This window comes from Lissotriton vulgaris, chromosome 4_1 (assembly GCF_964263255.1).
Source record: "Lissotriton vulgaris chromosome 4_1, aLisVul1.2, whole genome shotgun sequence".
NCBI lineage: Eukaryota > Metazoa > Chordata > Amphibia > Caudata > Salamandridae > Lissotriton > Lissotriton vulgaris.
Window position 1 is genome coordinate 993,596,432 of NC_141691.1, and position 16,491 is coordinate 993,612,922.

General features: G+C 50.9%; 1 protein-coding gene across 1 annotated transcript in view; it reads right to left on the minus strand.

The window, feature by feature from the left end:
- The window catches only part of GNAL (G protein subunit alpha L), a 928,322-nt gene extending 924,069 nt beyond the window's left edge, over positions 1-4,253 (minus strand). The window contains exon 1 of the mRNA XM_086965254.1: positions 3,320-4,253. Coding sequence (XP_086821380.1) covers positions 3,320-3,710 — 391 coding nt within the window. The 5' untranslated portion in view covers positions 3,711-4,253. The remainder of the gene's footprint in view (positions 1-3,319) is intronic.
- Between the last annotated feature and the right edge of the window lie 12,238 nt (positions 4,254-16,491).

Here is a 16,491-nt window from a genome sequence, read left to right on the forward strand (position 1 = left end):
GCACCAATGCGATCTAAAACATTAGGAAGGACCAGAGTGGTGGACTATGATTACAAGTGGCTCATGTGAGATGCAATAATGCCCATGCCTGATAACCTCTGACACAGAGTTGTTCCGAATTCGCCGAGTTCAATGTTATCAGCTGTTCTGACTTTTTTTTTACAATACCATAAGGGTTTTAGTGCTTACCGCAAAAAAATCTACATATCCTGGTACATAACTGGCCTTTCTCCCGTTACATTCCCGCAGGTGTCACCTGCCAAAACATTACAAAACCTGTGAACTTTATTGCGCTCAGTAATTGCTGGGTGTGATAGACATAGCACTACATATATTTGTGAGCCATGTGCAAACACAGGAATACAAGAGGACCAAACAGGTTAAGAAAGTTGCCATTTTGTCTGGTCACAAAGAATTTTGTCATGAGTGGGAGTAATCAAGGCCCCTCATAACGAGCGGCCAGGTAATTGGAGTAATATTAATCACACACGATAAAGACAGGCTCTGTTGAGTCAGAATTGATCCGGGGCGATAAATACCACCCAGTTAGGGTTTTTAGGGAAGTACCTGTAGATTCTGGGGCTAGTACAAGACATTAATTCCCTTTGATAAATATCTGCAGCTTTGAACTGTTGATATTTAATCACAAAATTCCTGAATGAGATCTGTAGACTAGCAAGGATTACAGCACGTACTGCAGTTAATTGAGCTGCTCGTAATGAGGGTCTAACTCTTGCAGTACTCCTAACTCATTTCTGAATCCCAGAGTTAGTCGGCAGGGTATGCCCATACGTGTGCCCCTTGCTTACTTTGCCACTGGATTCAAGCTAACCTGGGTGATGAGGGGTGTTAGCCCGAAAAAGGTCCACAGATGCTTTTTTCTGGTCCAGGGAAGGACTGGCTTGGCTGTTCAGGCTGGACTGTTCCCATGAGGAACAGGGCCAAACTGATTTGCATATATCTGTTCCTGAACTGGGGTGGTGAAGTGAGCTAAAGAACGATTATGGATTCAACTTAGATCAAATAGTGACTCGGGGGTGAGTTTCTGAAAAGGTTCAGCGCTCCATCCATCATCTCCTTGAGTTTGCTTAATACCGTATTTCAGCAAAAGTACAAGAATAAGTCATAGCAAAATATTTAGAATTGGACCCTCCGAACCTCGCACCATCAGCACAGTCTCACTCCTGGCAAGTTCTAATGGCCGCATTGTGCACAACTTAGTGTCTCACTTAGGACTCGACTTTTTTCATTCAACAAGCATGACCCAAAATCCTAATTCTTCTTTCCCGAAAAAAAGTAGACTGGATGAGCATCGTCTATTTCCAAATGTATATCATGCACACACAGAACAGACTTCTTATTTGTTAGTGTCCGTCTATTAGGAGCACTGGAGCCCTTGCTAAAAAAATGGTAGACAATAATAAACTCATGGGCTATTTTTAGAGCACGAGTAACAATAGCTCCCGGCCCCGTGCCACCGACAAACCGCTGGGAAAGCATCCTGGAGAGCGTTTATTCTAAACAAAAACGAACACGATGTACACCCAACACCCGCCCCCGGGGGTGGGAGGCGGGAGAAAATCCCTCTTCACAGCTGGGAGGGGGCGCGCAGGGGATGCGTTTCCTGGGGCAGCCGATTCTAGGAAGCATGGTTCACAGAAGTCAGCTAGGCAAACGAAGGAGAAAGGAGGTTTTCGGGCAGGTCCGCTCTGCGGGGCTCTGGGGGTGACTGCAGGGGAGCGGCGCGGCACGGCCACCCGGCTGCTCGCCGTGCTGGCACACCTCTGGGGCTATTAGGCGCCGCCGCGGGGCCCCGGCACACTTTATATCAATTAGTCAGAGCTCCCCGGGGGCACGGCGACTTCTCTATTCCCCAGGGGGGGCAAAGAGGAAGCTGGCAGGCGACATTTCAAAGGCAGCCAGCGACTCATCTGGCACACTGTGTTCCAGCGTACTCATTTTTCCTCCTCGTTTAAAGAGCTGGTTTGTATGTGCTTAAGGCGAGGCACTGTTAAAGGAAATATATATGTGTAGCACTACATCTGTGACAACCCCATAAACGCATGCAGGTTCAAAGCTCTAGTCTCTGGTACACAGATAGCCCTTCACAGCCTCTGCCTGTTTCACACACAGCACTCGCAGACCGAATCTAGTTTGGGCTCATCTTTAGTCTGCCATCGGATTCTTGTGGCGGGGTGAAATGTTGCATGGTAAATAGAGTAAAGGTGATTACTGAGAGGTTTCACATGCCAGGCGCACAACAGGTCTCAAGGTGCGAGTATCTTAACCAATCGCATGTATTTTTTTTACATTCTGGTACAAGATATACCAGAAAACAGATGTTCCAGAATGCAAAAATATATATATAGTAATACACCCTAAATGAGACAGAGGCCTAGCACACTCCCAAATGTCTCAGCTAGGTTGGATTGCTCGGCAGTCTCCTTGTTATGTTCAACATGTTTAATAAAACAAGAGGCAGCAGAGGCAACAATGGGGCCAGCAAACCACAGTTATTCGCTTTCTTCCAATTGGGTAACGCCCCCACCTTCATCTTTTGAGTGCACCCTCTTTGGAAAGTTAGCAGGTGGCTGTGTGGGTGCTTCATGACTCAGAGAAGCGCTTGGGTGGTTCTATCGCGTATACGTTTCCAAAAATCACCAGATCCGAACACCGGGGTGATAACGTGGTCAAGGCGCAGCATCCCTGCGTCTCTCCGCAGCTCTGCGCTTCATCCCTTCTTAATCAATACATTTACGGGCAGAGTCAGCCGACAGAACTAGTTGCAGTCAGGGCTGGGGTATTAATACAAACAGATCTCTATCACACACAAGGCTGGCAGTCAGCCATGACACCACCTACCGAGCAACACTGCTGATTACAATCCCCTCTCCCCATCACCCGAACAACTGGTACAATGTAACACCACGCAGAGCGAACTTCAAAAACTCGACACAAATTAACGAAGTTGAGGTCAGATATGGCAGTAATGGTGCCTCCAGCTAGACCATTCACCTTCATCTCAAGGAATGGAGGGGGTGTGATGCTTTTGTACTGTGCTCCCTAGAGCAGAAAATTGAAGGTACGGAGAACATCTCCACCACAGAGCACCTGTCCTCCAGGTGATGACGAGAAACGTACCTGCTCGAGGAAAAGCAGTACTGAAATTGTGTATCGTTTACGTGACACCACTCAATGTCACATGAACGCGCGGCATACGAACATAGGTGTATAAATGGAGGCCATGCAGAATGAGGCTGCGCACAGATGACAGCAGTCGGGGCCTGCAGGCCTCGGCGCTGCCCGCCCAGGTACCTACCGAGCAGCAGGAGCCGGTGCGTCTGCTTGTACTCGCGCTTCTGCTCCTTCAGCACCCGGTCGATGCTCTTGCTGACTTTCTTGGCCTCCTTCTCGGCCTCCTTCTCCTCCAGCCGCAGCTTCTCCCAGCTCTTGAGCTGCTGCTTGTCCTTGTGGCCGCCGGACTTGTAGAGGAGCTGCTGCTGCGGCGAGGGCTTGTCCCGGCCCTCGGGTGGTCCGCCGCCGCCCCCTCCGTTCTGCACGGGCAGCCCGGGGGAGCGCTGCTGCCGGCTCTCGTCCACGCCTCGGCAGCTCAGCTCGGGCGGAGGCTGCTCCGAGTCGGAGGCGGTGGCGGTGGAGATGGAGCCGGGGTCCCCGAAGAGCCGCGGGCGCAGGCTGTAGCACAGTCCCATGCTGGCCGGGGCGGGGGTCCCCCGGGGGCGGCTGGCTCTGCGGTGCGGGGGTACGCGCGCCTGCTGCGGGGCTGAGGGCAGACGAGTGTCGGGCGCCGGGGCTCAGCGCTCCATGCTGCCCCAGTGGCCGCGGGGCTCTGGTCCCGGGCGGCGCCGGAGGCTCCCAGGCCCGTTAGGTCTCGGGACTGCCATGGCGCATGGTGCTCCGGGGGTGGGGTCGCCGGGTGGTGCTGATGCGCTCGGGCTGGGGATGTGTGCGGCGCCCGCTGCCCTCGCGCTCTCCTCCGGGAAGCGCGGCTCCACTTTACCGTAAAACCCCCAGCGCAGGCTCCCCTCCGTCAGCAGCCAGCACAGCGCCCTGCCTGGAGGCGCACTGCACCTGCAGCCCAGCGCGCGCTGCACATCCCCGCGCGCGCCCAGCCTTCATCCACTGCGCGCGCTGCAGCTGCACTGCGAGGGGCACAAGTGCAGACAGCGTGCGCGGCTCTGTCCGCTCCTGCCCCCGAATTCAACCTACAGTCCGCTGTTGTCTTTTATCGTTATGTCATTTGTCCGTAATGTCAGCACTTTTGGGTCACGTAATAACTGTGCCCACAGCAGAGCAAATTATCCAGGGAGTCAGCTGGCAGTGGGAGGGACTGGGAATGTGTAAAGTGACCAAGGATTGGAGTACTGGCGGCACCTATGCCAATCCTAGTGCCCCGCACAGAATTCCGAAGCGTTCATTGGCTATGTGGTCCGCGCTACCTCTGACAGAACCGCTCTTCTAGCATGGTGGGTGTGTAATAATCTGGAAAAAAGGTAACTTAAAATGTACTTTTATTGCGAGATATGACGAGGAGAGGAAACAGAGTCCTGCCCCCTTCGAAACACAATAGTAAAACCTTAACGGTTACACACAGAGCCTATAAACTACCATCCTCCAAAATGGAAAGAACCAAGTTATGGGCATTGGGGGACTGAAAGGGACAGGGGAAAAAGAAGATCCACAAAACATCTCTCTCCTCAAAACAGCACGAATAGCAAACGAATACCATAGTAAAATGGAAAGAACTGGAAATATATAGATCACTCTTACAGGACTATCCAAGATGGTGTTCACATCCTCAAACAAAGCTTCACATAGCTGTCGGGACCCGTAGAAGGGCACTGGTCAGATCAGGCAGGGCTACCTAATGGGGCTACATGCATGAGGGAACACAAATAAGTCACAACCACACAGACTGCTACTGGGCTGGACCGGAAGCCACGAGCGACCCCGGCCCGTTTATTTATGCCCTCTGGCCATGCCTGGCCAGAGAGTGTTACAGTGTTTGGAGGTGCTTCCGGATCTCTGCCAACGGGCAGAACAACTATACCGCTACATCCCACCCCAAGTGGGTCCTTTGTTAACACTTTATCAAAATTGTTCAACACATAAAGTTTGCCAGTATCTGACTAGGCCGAGGGTTCGGTCTAAGGTTGTACGACCGTTGACTGTCTTCCATGTTGCGCCTAGACCTCTCGCTCTCATTATCAGGCTCTGCCGGTGCTGGGCTTGCCACTGGCGATCCACACGGACTAACTCCCACCGTGCTTTCATCAGGATCTGTTGCTCCATCTGACCCCATATAGTGAGGTGCATCAGTTACTGCGGGTACCTGCTTGAACCACAACATGTTGCGCGTCACAAGTTCACCATCCCTTTCAGCAGTGACGGCGGTGCCTTTGGTTGTTTTAACTACCCACTGCCCCACTTCATAGGGGGTTCGGACCTTTCCACCAGGCCACCTGGTTCTTATCAGTACTGAGTCCCCAGGAGCTAACATCCGGGATAGGGCCTTCCGCTGTTGGCTGGCCTTGTCATTGTTGCTTCGCCTCCTCTCTTGTGTTGCTTGTGGGTCATACGGCTCAGGAACCCAGGTTTCCGCCATGGGCAGCATGTCTTGTCGAGGACCGGTCAACATGAGCGACCAGGGAGAGCGTTGCGTGGTGCAACGTGAGATGCTCCTGTATTCTCGCAAGAAATGTTGAAGAGTGTCCTCAGGGTCCTTATTGTCTGCCATTGCGATGCGCAGTATTTTGTTGATGGTTCGCATGAACCGCTCGACCTCCCCATTAGCTTGAGGCCACTGTGGGGTGATTCAACGGTGTTTGATTCCAAGCTTTTCCAGGAATTCTTTGAACTCGCCCCCTTGGAATGGAGGTCCGTTATCCGTTTTGATGACTTGAGGTAGCCCAAACAGCGCAAAAGATTTGTTCAAGATCGGCTGCACGTTGGCAAAACTTGTCGACTGAGCTACCTCCACTATGGGGTATTTGGTGTAACTGTCTACCATGACAACAGTGATCCTCCCGCCAGGGAAACTGCCAAAGTCGAGGCTGACCCTCGACCATGGTGACGGTGCTGGCTCCTCCGTGATGATGGGAGCTGGGGCTTCCGACGTGCTGGTGAGCTGACAAGACCGGCAATTGCGAACCACAGTGTTTTTAACGTTGTTCCCGGGCGGCACTTTCCCGCTACGGTTTTGATAGGGACTCGCAGCCCTGTAACAAGTAACTTTGATTTTTAATTTCTCTTTAACCCTAGGAGGTTTGTCCACCACCCCACCCCCACATGTCCTGAAGAAGACCCGCACTGTAAGGATCAACTATCCTACAACACCTAGGGTCGAAACGTAGACTGCTATCTACCTCTTCTCAACTCCTACCACCAGCGTGATTTATACGGCTTCATAGGAGCTTGACTTTTTTGAAAATTTCTAGACCTTTGTATATTGTATATGACCCTGATTGGATGGGGATCATTCAGAATTTATACATGAATTTCAATGTATGTTCTTTGTCTTAATTGAATGTAAAGTGAGTCACAACCTTTTTGTTAACTTTACTTCATTTCCCCTTTCCTTTTCCTTCTCTCTATGGGCACCTGAACCATTTATAATCAAGTGTGTAATTTGATCGTTATAAAAAAAGAACTCGACTATGATGACCTGAATGCATGGTGAATAAAACACTGCATCTTTAGAATAAGTTTGATTTTTCTTTTGATTTTTTTGAAAAATTTCTTAATTTTCCTTGTTCTTCACCTACTCCACATCTGTTGGGGACCCCTCTGTCTATAACAATTGAATGCCCAGGTCCCTTTGACTATTCAGGTTCAACCCTGTTGTTTGTAATATACCCCACGGAGTAGGGCCAGACACCTTCTCAATCACCCCTTGCTGTTCCAACTTTACCAGTTTATGCTCAACTAGTGACCTTAAATGGAACGGAATCCTTCTGTGCCGCAGCGCTATGGGATGGACGGGCGTGTCAATGTGGAGCTTTATTGGTGGCCTCTTAATGGTTCCTAGTCCTTTGAATAATTGTGGGAACAAATCCAACATGTCTTCAGTCTGGATCATCTTCACCGCATTTGCGAATGCTATCAGCTGGAGGTCTTCAGCGGTGTTGCTCCCCACCAGTAGGTCTGCCTCCCTGTCGACCACGTGAAACGTGGTAGTGACTTCTTTGTCTTCCGATTTGATGTGGACTACCATTTTCCCTCGGAGTGGAAGTGGGTCTTGGCTGCCATAGGTCAGAATGCGGATTTTGGATGGAGTTAGTCGCGGTCGAGGATGTAGCCTCTTGTATGTTGGAGTCCCATTACATTGACTGTGGCCCCTATATCAATCAAACCTGTTACCAGAGAGCCATCGATCTCGATGTTGCATTTCGGCTGCGGCCTCCGACTCCTCTTCCGATTGCTCGCAAATGACATGAAGTAGCACTCTTCGTCCTCCTCCATTGCTGAATCATCCAGGCGCTGATGGCTATGAGATGGCGTCCTCACAGCGCATGACGTCATTGGTTCCTTAAGTGAGAGATGCCTCACAGCACCCGCTCCAGATCTTCTTCCAGTGGCGCTCTTACCTCGAAATCCCCCTCTACACACACTTGCAAAGTGGTTTGGGATCCCACACTTTGAACACGTCTTCCCCTTTGAGGGGCAGCCGTCCTGGTTGTGTTCCGCTCGTCCACAGTATCCGCACGGGGTGCGTCGCGTCGTCTTTGTAGGCTACCTTCCTCGGCCACTCCGTGTTGGTGTACGGATGGCATCAACTTTTTCCATCTTCACGTTAGCCTGCGTGTTCCCCGGCTGGTTGAGCGCGGCCTCCATCGCTGTCGATCGAACATCAGACAGCTCATGCGAACGTGCCAGAGTTAAGGTCTCCTCTAGTGTGATGCGTGGCTTGCGGAGTATGAGTGTTCTCAGAGTTTTGCGGCGACACTGCTAGATTAGCTGTGCCGTCACCTCCTTTGTTTGATCATCTTCCGGGCACGTGCTTGCTAGTTCTCGGAGCCTGGCATGAAAAGCATCCATCGACTCCCCTTCTCTTTGGTTAGATTGCCGAAATTTGAAACGCTCATAATGAGGGTTGAGCTGGGGATCAAAATGGGCATTGAGTGCCCTGACGGCAGCATCGTAGTCATGTGGGGGACCTGTGTTTGGGAGATGAGTGAATAGCTTATAAATTTCGTCTCCCCCAAAATGCAATAGTAACGATCTTTTAACTGCCCCATTAGTTTCTCGAGTGGCGATGAAGTAATTATTCAGACGCCCAATCCACACGGCCCACATTGGTGCTGCAGTCGATGGCTCAATCAGCTCACTGAATGGGGGTAACGCCTGAATTTGTGAATGTGCTGGCGGTGGAGGTGGTTGAGCTGGCACTGCTGCCTGTTGTTGAGCTGGTGCAGATGCTTGCTGCTGAGGCCCATTTTGTGCTTGTTGATTCGACATGGTTCACTCAGGCCAGTAATTGGGTGTGTGTGCTGGTGCAGCAGCTGTCCCTTGCTATTTTCTTGTGCCTCCTATGCTCCTTCAGCTATTGCTGTTGTTGTGCTTGCCAATGCTTGTTGGCCGGATGTTCACTCTCTTCCCTGTGGTCTTCGCCACTATCGGTTCATTGAACTGGTGGGGCCTGCTTTCAGCTTTCTCTGCCAATGCTTGGTTGCCCTTGTGTGGCTTCAATGCTGTGTTCCTGCTGGTTTTGCCAATGATTTATTCTGTTTCTGGGCTCATTCGGTGCCCATGTGTGCTTTCCCCGCATTTTGCCGATTCCCCACTGCGCCGTGCTTCCTTTTTGCGAACTACGGAGCCTCTGCGCTGTCTCGCGGTCTCCTAGCACCCGTGCAGTGTTAGATTTGTCCTGCGCATGCGCGCGCACCTCCAGCGTGATGCGGGCCTTGCTGACGGGACGGGAGACACTCTGGACGCTTCGGCTGGACTCTGCTCTTCCTTTCTCGCAGCGCCGCTCACTGTCTTCTCCTCCGCCGCTTTCAGCGGCCCACAGGACGTCTCTCCTTCCTTCCGACCAGGTAGGCGCTGTCAGCTTACCGCCGCACTCTGGTACGGACTCCTCCTTCCAGCACCGGATCAGCTCGTGGGTTCAAAATTCTTTACTCGACTCACATGAGGGATCCCACCCTCGTCGCCAGTGTCGGGCCCCATAGAAGGGCACTGGTCAGATCAGGCAGGGGTACCTAATGGGGCTATATGCATGAGGGAACACAAATAAGTCACACCCACACAGTCTGCTACTGGGCTGGAACGGAAGCCACTAGCGACCCGGCCCGTTTATTTATGCCCTCTGGCCACGCCTGGCCAGAGAGTGTTACAGTGTTTGGGGGGGCTTCCGGATCTCTGCCAACGGGCAGAACAACTATACCTCTACAATAGCCTCAACAGGTAGAACACCAGAAAGGTCACCAGCAGCAGGAATAGTTTGAGAGTCCTTGATAGGACATTTCTCTGTTCATATGCAAACACACACAGTTTCCTATCATCAGTAGTTTTTAAACTCATCAATGATAACAAATGGACTGGCACATTAGCTGTGCTCTGGTTCTGAAACAGTGTCTACCTCAGTACCATGTAGAAACAGTCCACAAATGCACTTAGCAACACTCATAATGTTCCGGCATTTAGCATCCTGAGTGATGCTGTAGGAGAGTAGGGTCTGCAATCCTATGATCACCCAGATTTTTTGCTTTTGTTTCACTGGTTTACGACTTTCTCTGGCTGTGGGCCTGCCAATCAGACCCACAGCCTGGCTGTTCTCTCTCTAAATTACAACGTGTACCCTAGGTGCATTTACCAATTGGTACTGGGCCACCTTATCGGACCCTGTAACTCAGGGCATAGGTGTACCCAGGGCCTACCAGGGGCTGAAGCATGTATTATGCCACCCCTGGCTGACCTCCTAAATTTGACACAACTGGCTGCATGACAGCTGGGGCAAAGTCGTGTAATCACCCTTTGCTGTAGATATAGTATACCTATATCTAATCCTAAAAATGGACACACAGATTCCTATCAGTCACTCCTATGGCAGGCCTTAACAATCCTAAAGGCAGAGTGCTTGGAATCGTGTGAGATGGTGCTCTGGCATGAGCTGAGCCTGTCTGCAGCTTGTGGAACCAAGTCCTAATAGCTGTTCCATGATATCGCATACCATATACTCTTAAGTGCATTATAATCCTCGCGGTTAAATGCTATCTTTGGTATTGCTTTATCAAAACATGTCGAGTAAGGTGTCATACAAATTGGAATACTAACCCCTCGCCAATTCTGGCGACGGGGTTAGCATTCCACCCTTCTAGAGGGACACGACATGTATGTAACTGTGAACCCCGGTTAAAGTTAACTGAAGCCTCAGCTCCACAAAATGGATGCTGCCACCACAGACACGAGTCTGACCTCCTGCTGCTGGGAGTCCTTCCAGCGAGGGAGGCTTGGACAAAGGGTTTCCTGTCCGGGGCGGTGCTAGCACGATCCCAGACAGGGTTTTGTGTATCCTGGGTAGGCAGGGCTTTACAGGAAGGTGACTGCTGAGTGGCACCCCGGTGCTCACTACGCATAGGCCGGTCAGAACCAGTTCCAGGGGCACACCAGCCCCTGGCCTGGGGAAAGTCCGGCATGGGAGAGGGGTGTAACCACCCCCCTCCTAGTCCCACCCATAGGCAGGACCTAGTCACCGGGTCAGCCCCCTTTTTTAGTATAAAGATGGGAGCGGGCCCCCTGTTCAAATTAGATCATCTTTGGAATCAAGACACGACTTTCTGCGAAAGGACATCAAGATTTCTTCTTCAAGATTCTCCCTTGTGGCTAAGGAGTAGTCACCCTGCATCAAGCGGGCACCATCCTAAGAACATTGCGGTCTGCTGCAAGTCCTTCCTCCGGAATCCGACGACCCAGCTCGACGAGACCCGGCTTCCCTGGCACCTCTGACCTCTACTCACCTCTACAGCCAAGCTGAGAACCGTGAGTGCGACGAGACCTCGAGGGACCGACGATCGCCAAGACTGCACGACTTCTTTGCAACAAGCCCACCGAGTCTTCCACTGGTGAGTGCTTTGGGGTCCGAGAAGCCCCAACCCTGAGCAGCTCCAGCACCGAAGATCAGCCCTCCAGCATCTCCACGATCTGCGTGGGGCCCTTCTGCTTTTTGCTGCTCACCGCGTTGTCTGGCTACTAGCCGGCTGGCTTGTGGCCTTCTTAACGACGCCCGACGACATCACTGCTGCTGGTCTGGTTGCTCCAGACTGGCCCTTGCTTCCTTCTTCAAGAGAGGCACCCCGGACCCTCCTGGTCCACTCCAGACGCCATTTTGAGTCCACCGCGTGGGCTTGAATTTGCCAAGGCTTTGTTGCCCAATCCTGGGTCCAGCAACGCCGACAGCTTCATCCATCATGGGACAGCTCGCTCCTCCATCCTGGTCGCCGACAACGCCTCCTGGTCCGTGAGATCTGCAGAGCACAGCATCACCCACTCACCTAGTCGAGGTGACTACCATCCGGTGCCCTCCTGGTGCCACCTGACTACTGGCTAGTAGTCACGAACTTGGTCCCCTCTGCTTTCAGGTGTCATCTGTCTTCAAGATCCAGGCTTGGATCACTTCGAACTCTCTTCACTGGTCGCCTGCCAGCATCTTTCTTCCAGGCTCCTGGTCCGTCTACGAGGATTCCCGACGTCTTTTGAGACATATGCAGCTGCAGCCCCTGGGCTAGGTAACTTCGGCATTTCGGTGCCCCAGCATAGCCTCACTATCCAAGGGTCAGAATCCACTTTCGTTTTCCTCCTACCAGGTCGGGTTCGCCCGAGAACACTAACTCTGTGAAATCTAGCTACCATAGACTTTGTCCCGCATCACGCGTGAGAGTGCACACTCTGCACCCGAGTCCCCTAGGCCTCCTATTAGTAATCAGAAGGTTCAGTAGTCAAGACCTAGCGATTCCAAAGCCTTTTAGTACTGTACTTACCTGCTAGTAATTTCGCATTCCACTTTCAGAGTATATGGTTTTCCGTGCCCCTCTGGCATTTGTATATACTGTGCTAACTTAAGTATTTTCGTAAGAGTTTTGTTTTGTGCTTAGTACCCTGTCCTCATAAAGAGTACAGGGCTGTTGTGATTTTAATAAATACACTGTTTATTTTCATAACACTTGTGTGGTGTCCTTTCACTGGGTGTTCAAGGGGTACATGTGTGGTATAACAGCTGGCTTAACACGCCCTCTCGAGTCTTTAGCCTTAGACTGCTCGTATCCATGCTACTAGGATAGCTGGTCTATAAGGTTGACTTACAACCAATCATCAATAAGGGTTGTTTGGACTGATACAAAGTGTTCACTAGAATAGTGAACATTATATATCAGGCCAACTTCTCACATTGGTGAGCAGCGGTTGGGATTTGAGCTTGCTGTTGTTCTACCACACGTATCCTAAGAATATCTTGTTGAAAGATCACATAAGTACTGTTAGGTACATATAACTTAGCTTAGAATACTCTGAGTTCTACTGAACCAGCTGTTGCAGCTCCTCAAGGCTTAGCACACCTTGGCTGCAACTCTTAGCAAGGGATCAGTAGGTAAACACATAGTGTAGGTAGGTGCATCACTTACACCACACTAGAAGCATGTCTAACCTTGGAGAGTCTACTGAGACCCCTCTGATGGTTGAGGACCCTCCACAGGCCTCTTCTAGATATGCAGCCCTTAGTTTCCAGGAGATGAGACAAGTGTGTACCTCCAGGAAGCTAAAACAGGGGTCTAACCCCACAATCCCATTTCTGATTGGTCTCTTAGAGACTTATGATGCTAGAAAGGCTGAGAAACTTCTTAGCTCTTCTCATCCAGAAGGGGACATGCCAGCCCTAGAAGGAACCAGGGGTGACCCAGATCTCATCCATCTCTCAGGTGAGGAGGATGATGATCAGGAGACATCTGGGGATGAGGCAGACAAAGGTCCAGAAATAGTTAGTCAGCTAACTAGGGACAACTTAAGCAGGCATGAGAGTGATACCAGGAGAGCCCTGGGACCCCTCTCAGGCCAGCTTAACATTGGGAATGGACGAGTTAGGTCTCTCTCAAGAGGCTCTAACAGATCCATTCAAACCAATGGCTCTCAGGCCTCTGCTCTGAGGAGGATGACCTCCCCTCAGAGGAGAGTTTATGAAGCCAAGGAAAGGGAAGTCAATCTGAGGATTGCCAGTGAAGAACTTGCTCTGGCCAAAGAAAGACTTGCCTTTGCTAGAGAGCAGGAATTGAGTGGGTCAAAACCCACTGGTGGCAGCATTATACCTAGCAATAGGGAAAGGAGTTTTGATACAAAACACTTGAATAAGATAGTGCCCCCCTTTAAGCAAGGGGGTGACATCCACAAATGGATTACTGCTCTGGAGAGGGCCTGCACTGTGCAAGGTGTTCCCCAGAGTCAGTGGGCAGCTATCTTGTGGCTCTCCTTTGAAGGTAAAGGTAGAGATAAGCTCCTCACTACTAGAGTGGAGGATGCTAACAATTACCAAGTCTTGAAAAATACACTGGTTGATGGGTTTGGCCTAACCACTGAGCAGTACAGGGTGCTGTTCAGGGATACCCAGAAAACTCAGTCTCAAGATTGGTCTGACTTTGTAGATTGTGTCACTAAGGCTTTTGAGGGCTGGTTGCTGGGCAGTAAGGTTACTGATTTTACAGGATTGTACAATTTGATGATGAGAGAACAAATTTTAAACAATTGTCAGAACCAGTTGTTGCATCAGCATCTTGTTGACTCAGATCTGACCTCTCCCCAAGAATTGGGAAAGAAGGCAGACAGATGGGTCAGAACAAGAGTTAAGCAGAACCAGGGCCAGAATCAAGGTGGTCAGAAGAAAGCAGTCCAGAAGGGTAAAGATTCTAAAGGGGAACAAAATGACCAGAAGTCTTCGACAGGTCCCCAACAACCCAAAGAGGGTGGGGGTCAGGCTCCCCAGAAAAAGAAGGATGGCCAGTCCAAAAGATGGTGCCAATACTGCAAAAGTAAAGCTCACTGGTTTAGTGAGTGCACCAAGAAAGGAGGAGGGCAGACTCCTGCCACTGCAGCCCCTAAGGCACCTGTGCCCCCTAGTACAGTCAGCAGTGGTAGTGCACCTCCCAAGGGTTTAGTTGGGTTAACCTTGGGTTCTGAGGGGTACTTAGTTGGCACACTCACTCAGGCTGTCCTTGTCTGTACAGGGGATGCAGATGCAACCCCTGATGTCAGTCCCAATACTTTGGGCAAATACAGACAGACAGCTTTAATAAATGGAATAATGGCTCAGGCCTATAGGGACACTTGTGCCAGTGTCACAATGGTGACACCTAACTTTGTGGACCCTGGACAGATCATGCCAGGTACAGATTTCCTGGTGACCAATGCAAGCAATGTCACTACCAGTCATAGTATGACAATTGTTGCTTTCTCCTGGGGAGGGGTAAATGGCCAAAAGAAGGTTGTTGTTAGCTCAGACCTCCCAGTAGATTGTTTGTTGGGCAATGATTTGGAGTCATCACAATGGTCAGAAGTGGAGCAGAGGACTCACATGGAGATGTTAGGTTTGCCAGCACATGTGTTTGCTGTGACTAGGCACAGGCCAGAAGATGCCCCACTGAACAGGTGCTGGATCCTGGAACAATGGACCAGACACCTTCCAAGAAGAAGAGCAGTAGGGTTAAGGCTGTGCCTTCCCCCTTGCCCCAGGTTGAGGATCAAGTCTCAGAGGAGGCTGACCTAAGAGAATTGAGGGAAACTGAGCCTAAAGAATTTGAACTTGATCAAGTTGAATTTCTGGGCTCAGGGGGACCCTCAAGAGAAGACCTGGGGAAGGAACAGTTAGACTGCCCTTCCCTTGAACCCCTCAGACAGCAGGCTGCTGCTGAGGCTGCTGGGAACGCCACAGGTACCCCCAAGGTATACTGGGATGGTGGACTCCTGTACACTGAGGCAAGAGACCCCAAGCCTGGCATGACCAGGAGGCTGGTTGTACCCTTGACTCAGAGAGGTTACCTTCTCACCTTGGCCCATGAGATTCCCTTAGCAGGTCACTTAGGCCAGACAAAGACTTGGGACAGGCTTGTCTCACACTTTCACTGGCCTCACATGAATGAGGATACCAAGGAGTTTTGTCGCTCCTGTGTCACTTGCCAAGCCAGTGGTAAGTCAGGTGGCACCACAAAGGCCCCCCTTATACCAATGCCTGTGGTGGGGGTGCCCTTTGAAAGAGTGGGGATTGACATTGTTGGTCCAATGGAACCCCAGACAGCATCAGGGCACAAGTTTATACTGGTGGTAGTGGATCATGCCACCAGGTATCCTGAAGCTATTCCACTTAGGACCACTACAGAACCTGTAGTGGCAAGGGCCCTAGTTGGAGTGTTCTCCAGAGTGGGCTTCCCTAAGGAGGTTGTCTCTGACAGAGGTGCAAACTTCATGTCAAGCTACTTAACTGCTATGTGGAAGGAATGTGGTGTCAACTACAAGTTCACCACTCCCTATCATCCACAATGCAATGGGCTTGTTGAAAGGTTCAACAGGACCCTAAAAGGGATGATTCATGGACTACCTGAAAAGCTCAGGCGTAGATGGGATGTCCTGATTCCCTGCCTTCTGTTTGCTTACAGAGAGGTCCCACAAAAGGGGGTTGGCTACAGCCCTTTTGAACTTTTGTATGGGCATCCTGTGAGAGGCCCCCTGTGTTTGGTGAAGGAAGGATGGGAGAGACCTCTCAGAAAGCCTGCAACCAACATAGTGGACTATGTACTTGGTCTCCGCTCCAGGATGGCTGAGTATATGGAGAAGGCATCTGAAAACCTTAAGGCCAGTCAAGAACTTCAAAAAGCTTGGCATGACCAAAAGGCTGTCCTGACTGTTTACCAGCCTGGACAGAAGGTGTGGGTGTTGGAGCCAGTGGCCCCAGCAGCACTCAAAGACAAATGGTCTGGGCCCCACACAATTCTTGAGCAAAAGGGAGAGGTCACCTACCTGGTGGACCTTGGAACTCCCAGGAGTCCCCACAGGGTACTCCATGTCAACAGGCTCAAAGCATATGTCGACAGGAAGGACATGAGCTTGCTCATGGCCATTGATGAGGGACAGGAGGAAGAGAGTGACCCTCTCCCAGACCTGCTCACTCAGAATCCTGATGATGGGTCAGTAGATGGTGTTGTCTTTTGTGGCAGCCTCTCTGAACATCAACAGAAAGACTGTAAACAGGTTCTTCAGTCTTTCAGACATATGTTCTCTCTGACACCCAGTCAGACCAATTGGTGTACCCATGAGGTTGACACTGGTGACAGCTTGCCAGTTAAGAGTAAAATCTACAGGCAGCCTGATCATGTTAGAGACTGCATCAAAACTGAAGTGCAGAAAATGTTGGAGTTGGGAGTCATTGAACCCTCAGATAGCCCTTGGGCTAGTCCAGTAGTTCTAGTGCCAAAACCTCACACCCAGGATGGTAAGAGA